The sequence below is a fragment of the Palaemon carinicauda genome, chromosome 12, assembly GCF_036898095.1.
Source record: "Palaemon carinicauda isolate YSFRI2023 chromosome 12, ASM3689809v2, whole genome shotgun sequence".
Taxonomy (NCBI): Eukaryota; Metazoa; Arthropoda; class Malacostraca; order Decapoda; family Palaemonidae; genus Palaemon; species Palaemon carinicauda.
Genome location: NC_090736.1, coordinates 7,232,190 through 7,239,689, shown reverse-complemented (window position 1 = coordinate 7,239,689; position 7,500 = coordinate 7,232,190). Strand labels below are relative to the sequence as shown.

The window sequence follows — 7,500 nt, the reverse complement described above, 5'->3', positions numbered from 1 at the left end:
CTTCAAATATTTCTTAAGATTGTAACAATATTTTTGTGGTTTCTATAACGCGACCAACCTCTTTGTGAGGGGTGGCTTCTAGATAAGCAGTTGTAAAAATATCGAATAATACTGTATTGGTATATTGTTATAAATATATATCATAATTTTCCGACCGATTCTGGTTCTGTCAAACAACTCGGCCATCGAGATTTGCTACCTTCGCGAAAATCAAAGATTTTGCGAAGGCTATATAGGCCTGTTTACCCAAGTCGATGTTTACTTATTTGTTTGTGAGCAAGTTTACAAAAAAACTACCATACATATTTTGACCTAACTTGGTAGTTAAGTCACGTATGACCAAAGGATGAAGCTCTAACATTTTGGATAAAGTACATCAAAGTAAAAGTACGCAGCAGTACTTTGAAAATAATCGCAATGTTAAGTGGCAAATATTTCGTTGATATATATATATTTTTTTTTTTTTGTGAACATCATTACGCAAAAAAACTACTTAACCAGTATTAACGAAACTAGGTGGATATGTGGGATATGGCACAAAAACAAATCTATTAGATTTTGAAGAAAATACATGGAAATACAAGTACACAGTGGAGTTAAGAGCAAATGTAAAATTTTACGCTATTATTAAGTAAAATCTTAACTCATGATAAAATAATAAAAAATGGGTACTTCTTACTGTCTGTAATATTAGATAACTATAGTTAGATTAATTTGTATAAAAAAAAATTATGTCTGGTTATCACCGAGAATATCAATATTCATAATTTGGTTGCTACCCTGACTTATCATTAATTTTTTATAATGTTATGTTCACTGTACCATGATTTTGTACTATGTTATTTAACCATGATAACATACCAACCGGTTTCTCAAAGGTTTTGCAACCACAGTGGGGAGCCTATGTAACCCACTGAAAGGTATGTAATAAAGGATGTTTTAGCTATAATAATGAACTGAAATACCTCAAACAATCTGAATAAAGCTGGCGATCACGTACGCGAGTCTAAAAGTCAATTATCTTGACCTTTTATCTTTTTCTCTTTGGCGCTCGGAGATAAAAAAGTAATCTTGAGATTGTTTATAGAACAGACGAGGAGATAAAGAACCGTCGCTGGAACGTATATAAAGGGCGTTTGAACCTTTCCAACCACCAGAGAGGTGTCGCCATCATGAGGGCAAGCATCATACTAGTCGCCGGGCTCCTTGCCTTGGCTTCAGCCGACACCGATCTTGCCCACAAGCAGCAAGCCATCAACAGGCTGCTCGCCCACATCTACGACCCCATCAAGTCGTCTTTTACCGACCTGAAGGAGGCTGCGACCAACTGGAACCCCAGGGATCACACAGACCACTGCAAAGATGGTGGATCTGCCATTACCAAGCTTATGGATGAACTGGAAGATGGACGACTCACTCCCAAGCACCAGTGGTTCTCGCTGTTCCACAAGAGGCAACGCGAAGAGGCCTTGATGCTCGTCGATGCCTTGTTCCAATGCAAGACGTTCGAGTCTTTCAAGAGCAACGCTGCCTATTTCAGGGAAAGGATGAACGAGGGAGAGTTTGTATACGCCTTGTACATAGCTGTGACCCATTCTGATCTAACTGAAAATGTTATTCTTCCACCCCTCTATGAAGTCACTCCGCATATGTTTACCAACTCCGAAGTTATGAACGAGGCTTACGCAGCAAAGATGAGGCAGACACCTGGCACCTTCAATATGTCATTTACTGGCACCAAGAAAAACAAGGAACAGAGAGTAGCCTACTTTGGCGAAGACGTCGGCATCAACTCCCATCACGTACATTGGCACATGGACTTCCCATTCTGGTGGGACAATGATAAGATCGACAGGAAGGGCGAACTCTTTTTCTGGGTTCATCACCAGCTGACTGCTCGGTTTGACGCCGAGAGACTGTCCAACTATCTTCCAGAGGTAAAGGAATTGCAATGGGATGACGTCATAGAGCACGGATTCGCCCCCCATACATCTTACAAATACGGAGGGGAATTCCCGTCCAGACCCGACAACAAGAGGTTTGAGGACGTGGACGGCGTCGCCAGGATCGTCGACTTGAAGATAATGGAGGAGAGAATCCGCGATGCTATCGCGCACGGCTACATTATTGATAAGGAAGGAAAAACTATCTCAATCGAAAATGACCATGGCATCGATATCCTCGGGGATATCATTGAGTCCTCTATGTACAGTCCTAATGTCCAGTATTACGGAGCTCTGCACAACACGGCTCACGTCGTCCTGGGGCGCCAGGCTGACCCCCACGGCAAATACGCAATGCCCCCCGGTGTCATGGAGCATTTCGAAACTGCTACTCGTGACCCTGCTTTCTTCAGACTGCATAAATACATGGATAACATTTTCAAGGAGCACAAAGATAACTTCGAACCCTACACCGCAGAGGAGCTGACGTACGCCAATGCCGAAATCACCGATTTGGAAATCAGCGAGCTCTCGACCTACTTCGAGGACTTCCAGTTCAGTCTGACAAACGCTCTAGACACCTCCGATGAGGTGCAAGACGTCCCAGTCGATGTCCACGTCTCCCGCATGAACCATAAACCTTACACATACACAGTCAAGGTCAATGCAGATCACGCAGAAACTGCCACCGTGCGAGTCTTCATTTGCCCAAAGGATGACGCCAATGGAGTCAAATACACTTACGATGAAGGACGCTGGACCTGTATTGAACTGGATAAATTCTGGACCAAATGTAAGTGACGGCGCCTTTCTTATACTGTCAAAAATTTGCATTAAAAAAAGGGTAAATGCCTGGCGATATTTATTCTAGGATTTTTACAGTTTTAAAAACAAGTATATTGACGTAAAGGAGTAATATTACGGTCATAAACCAGTAAAATATAAGATCAAAGTTTGGTAAAATTACGGTCGCCCTTATTTAACTGTATATTTTTACGGAGAATTTATGATTAAAATTACGGGTTTTCTTATCAATTTAGTTGACTTTCTATTTGTCAAATTTTAGTTATAATATATAGTCTCTCTCTCTCTCTCTCTCTCTCTCTCTCTCTCTCTCTCTCTCTCTCTCTCTCTCTCTCTCTCTTAGTACATGTAAATTTTTATTCTCTTTACCAGGCATATATGGAAATTAAACATCTTTCACTCAAGAGATTAATTTTTAAAATGTATTTTGTTTGTCAAATCAATCACAGAGTCTCTTACCATCGTAATCTCTCTGTGTGGTGGATTATAAAATCATACCCCTTTTACAACTTATATATATATATATATATATATATATATATATATATATATGTATATATATATATATATATATATATATATATATATATATGCATATATATATGTATATATATATATATATATATATATATATATATATATATTCATATATATAAATATATATATATAAATAGATAGATATATATATATATATATGCATATATGTATATATATATATATATATATATATATATATATATATATATATATATATATATATATATATACATATATATGCATTTATGTATGTATATATATATATATATATATATATATATATATATATGCATATATATATATATATGAATATATACACATATATATATATATATATATATATATATATATATATATATATATATATATATATATATATGCATATATGTATATATATGCATATATATATATATATATATATATATATATATATATATATATATATGAATATATATATATATATATATATATATATGAATATATATATATATATATATATATATATATATATATATGTATATATATATACTGTATATATACATATATATATATATATATATATATATATATATATATATATATATATATATATATATATATATGTGTGTGTGTGTGTGTGTGTGTGTGTATGTATATATGCATATATATATACTTATTTGTGTATTCATCTATTTATATTTTTATACGTAATTGTAATTATACATACATACATACATACATACATACATACATACATACATACATACATACATACATACATACATACATACATACATATATATATATATATATATATATATATATATATATATATATATATATATATATATATATATATATATATCCTGAAGACACAGCCATAAATACGTTCTTAAATCCTTTTACTTTACTTTCCCCCCAATACAGTGAATGCCGGAGCCAACGAAATCAAGCGGAAGTCCTCCGAATCCTCAGTGGCGATCCCCGACAGGGAATCCTTCTCTCACCTCTGGGAGGAAGCTGAGGCAGCCGTAGCCAGCGGCAGCGAGCTGAAGCACGAAAACATCAGAGGCTGCGGGCATCCCGAGAGACTCCTCCTTCCCAAGGGCAAGGCCGAAGGAATGGACTTCTGGTTCTTCGTGGCCGTGACCAGCGGTGAGGACGCTACGCACGACGACTTGGTGGATAACGAACATGGCGGAAACCACGGGTACTGTGGCATCCAGGGAGGGCTGTACCCAGATCGCAAACCGATGGGGTATCCGTTGGACAGGAGGATTCCCGATCCAATGGTGTTCATGAACATCAAGAATTTCCGATCTGTTCTCGTTAAAGTCTACCATAAGGAAGAACACTAGAAAATTGCTCAGTTCTCGTTAAAGTCTGTCATAAGGAAGAACATTAGAAAATTGCTCTGTTCTCGTTAAAGTCTGCCACAAGGAAGAACACTAGAAAATTGCTCAGTTCTCGTTAGTCTATCACAAGGAAGAACATTAGAAAATTGTTCAGTTCTCGTTAGTCTATCACAAGGAAGAACACTAGAAAATTGCTTAGTTCTCGTTAGTCTATCACAAGGAAGAACACTAGAAAATTGCTCAGTTCTCGGTAAAGTCTACTACAAGGAAGATCACTAGAAAATTGCTTAGTTCTCGTTAGTCTATTACAAGGAAGAACACTCGAAAACCTTCTAGTTCTTGTTAAAATCTACCACAAGGAAGAGCACTGGATAACTATGTTGCAAATTTAACGTGAAAACAAGAGCGGATAATTTGAACATTCTCAAAAAAGATTTTATAGAAGAAGAGAGGTTAGTTTCGCCTTTAAGATAGCTTCGATGCAAAGTCTAAAATCATCATGTTATTTTCTTTATTAATTTAAATAATTAAATGTATCTCTATGAAGAACTTAGTTAACGAGTAGGCCTACTATTGAATAAGTTCATTTCTACAATCTCTTATATAGAGTTTCCTTATATGTTTACTACTCTCATATAACCATAAAGTACAAAACACAATTTAATTTATACCATCACAATCATTAGTTTCGTGAATTCGTTAAAGAAGAGCCAATTCACCTCATAGCAAATCGAAGAGAAATGTAAAGTAGATGACACCCACTACGAGTCTCAAACGTATCAGAAACGTTTCTAGATATAACGGATATATGTATCTAATGGTAAAAATGTTTTAAGACCTATTAAATGTTAATAACTGGCAATATCTCATGTTAACATTTATAAGCGAAAGTATCATACGAATGAATGTATTTGTCCGAATCATGTCAATTTGGAAATAATAAATTGCTTATTACCTATAATGTCTTCCTTTGAAAATATACCTTATTTCAAAGTAGGGGTTGTTGTGGCCTGATCGGTAATGTCTCTGCCTGGTGTTTGCCAGACGGGGGTTCGAGTCCCGCTCAGACTCTTTAGTGCCATTAGTGCCTGCAACCTTACCATCCTTGTGAGCTAAGGTTTGGGTGTTTGGGGGAGCCTATGCGTCTCTCAGTGAAGTCATCAGCAGCCATTGCCTGGCCTTCCCTTGTCCTAGCTTGGGTGGAGAGGGGGCTCGGGTGCTGATCATATGTATATATTGTCAGTCTCTAGGACATTGTCCTGCTTGCTCGGGCAATGTCACTGTCCCTTGCCTCTGCCATTCATGAGTGGCCTTTAAACCTTGAACCTTTACGAATCAGTCATTATTATTATTATTATTATTATTATTATTATTATTATTATTATTATTATTATTATTATTATTATTATATAGCTAATGGGTGATTCGTGGTACCAGTCAGCTATACTAATTATTATTATTATTATTATTATTATTATTATTATTATTATTATTATTAGCCAACCTACAACACTAGTTGGAAAAGCAAGATGCTATAAGACCAAGGCCTCCAATAGGGAAAATAGCCTTGTGAGGAAAGGAAATCAGGAGATAAATAAACGATATGAGAAATAATGAACAATTAAAACAAAATATTCTAAAAACACTGACAACATCAAAGCAGATATTTCATATATAAACTATATGTTTTGTAGTTTTGTTAGTAAAATTTGCGACGTTAGAAATAGGCAAACAGGCTGTTCTGGTGTCAGTGAACCGCCAAATTATTAGCACAAGTCAAAATTCTTCGATAAAGACCGTTAGTGACGTCACATCTTGTTTTGTCCAATCGCAGACTCTGGCTGTGGTCACCTGACTTGAGAAGTTGTCCTGTCATGCGATAATTTTTAAAACACACATACATATGAATCTTATTTTCCCCCAGGGCCTAAATAGTGCTTGAATTATATAATAAAACAATTATTGACTTTAAATGTCTGTTCTTATGTTGTTTTATAGACCTCAGGAATGCAATAATGACCTACAGTTAAAGAAAATAACTTAAATACCATTTCTTTTTGGTTACTTTTTTATCTACTGCAGAGGAGTATCTTATATCTTACAAATATTGCTATTTTTTCTAAGTTAATGTATAGGCCTATCTAGATTTACCAGGAAATGTCATATTCAAATTCAAATTCTTATGAATTTAAGAATGGGCCAAACATGTTTTCATCTGTAACATATTAACATAATGTTAATTCTGAGTAAAGTTATTTTTCTTGATGTCGGATCGGTAATTAATTAAATAACTAGTAATTCAATTAATTAATTAATTAATTAATAGGAAAGGTAGAATATCATTGTAATAATAAGGCATAGAAGACATCCTTCTTAATCCTTCTTGGTAAAAGCTAAATGTATAAGAACAATCTTGTTCACGTTACGCTCAAGAGCAGTGCGTTTGTCTAACAAACAAATAGTGTCTAACCAAAAACATCTGCTCACATCTTCCTTTGATTTAGTTAAATCAGACAACAGTATTGCTCATATAAGATCTCCGTAACTTAAGTACAGTATTTAACTAGAGGGACACTAAGTAAAAAGCATGTTCTCGCCACGCTAAGCAGTCTTAATATTGCTCTTAACTCCACTGCGACTTTAAAACTTCGATGTATTTTCTTCAAAATATAATGGATTTGTCCTTGGGTCATACCCCACATTATTATTATTATTATTATTATTATTATTATTATTATTATTATTATTATTATTACTAGCCAAGCTACAACCCTAGTTGGAAAAGCAAGATGCTATAAGCCCAAGGGCTCCAACATGGAAAAATAGCACACTGAGGAAAGGAAATAAAGAAATAAATAAATGATGAGAATAAATTAACAACA

General features: G+C 34.9%; 2 protein-coding genes across 2 annotated transcripts in view; one reads left to right on the top strand and one right to left on the bottom strand.

The window, feature by feature from the left end:
- Positions 1–1,135: 1,135 nt before the first annotated feature.
- LOC137651195 (hemocyanin A chain-like) lies at positions 1,136–5,579 on the top strand. Its single transcript, XM_068384347.1, has 2 exons — positions 1,136–2,736; positions 4,191–5,579. The coding sequence occupies exons 1-2, from the start codon at positions 1,173–1,175 to the stop codon at positions 4,619–4,621; spliced, it is 1,995 nt and encodes a 664-aa protein (XP_068240448.1). The 5' UTR covers positions 1,136–1,172; the 3' UTR covers positions 4,622–5,579.
- A 1,219-nt stretch (positions 5,580–6,798) lies between these two features.
- Positions 6,799–7,500, bottom strand: part of LOC137650472 (uncharacterized) — a 12,300-nt gene continuing 11,598 nt past the window's right edge. The window contains exon 5 of the mRNA XM_068383697.1: positions 6,799–6,833. Within this exon, the coding sequence (XP_068239798.1) occupies positions 6,799–6,833 (35 nt within the window). The remainder of the gene's footprint in view (positions 6,834–7,500) is intronic.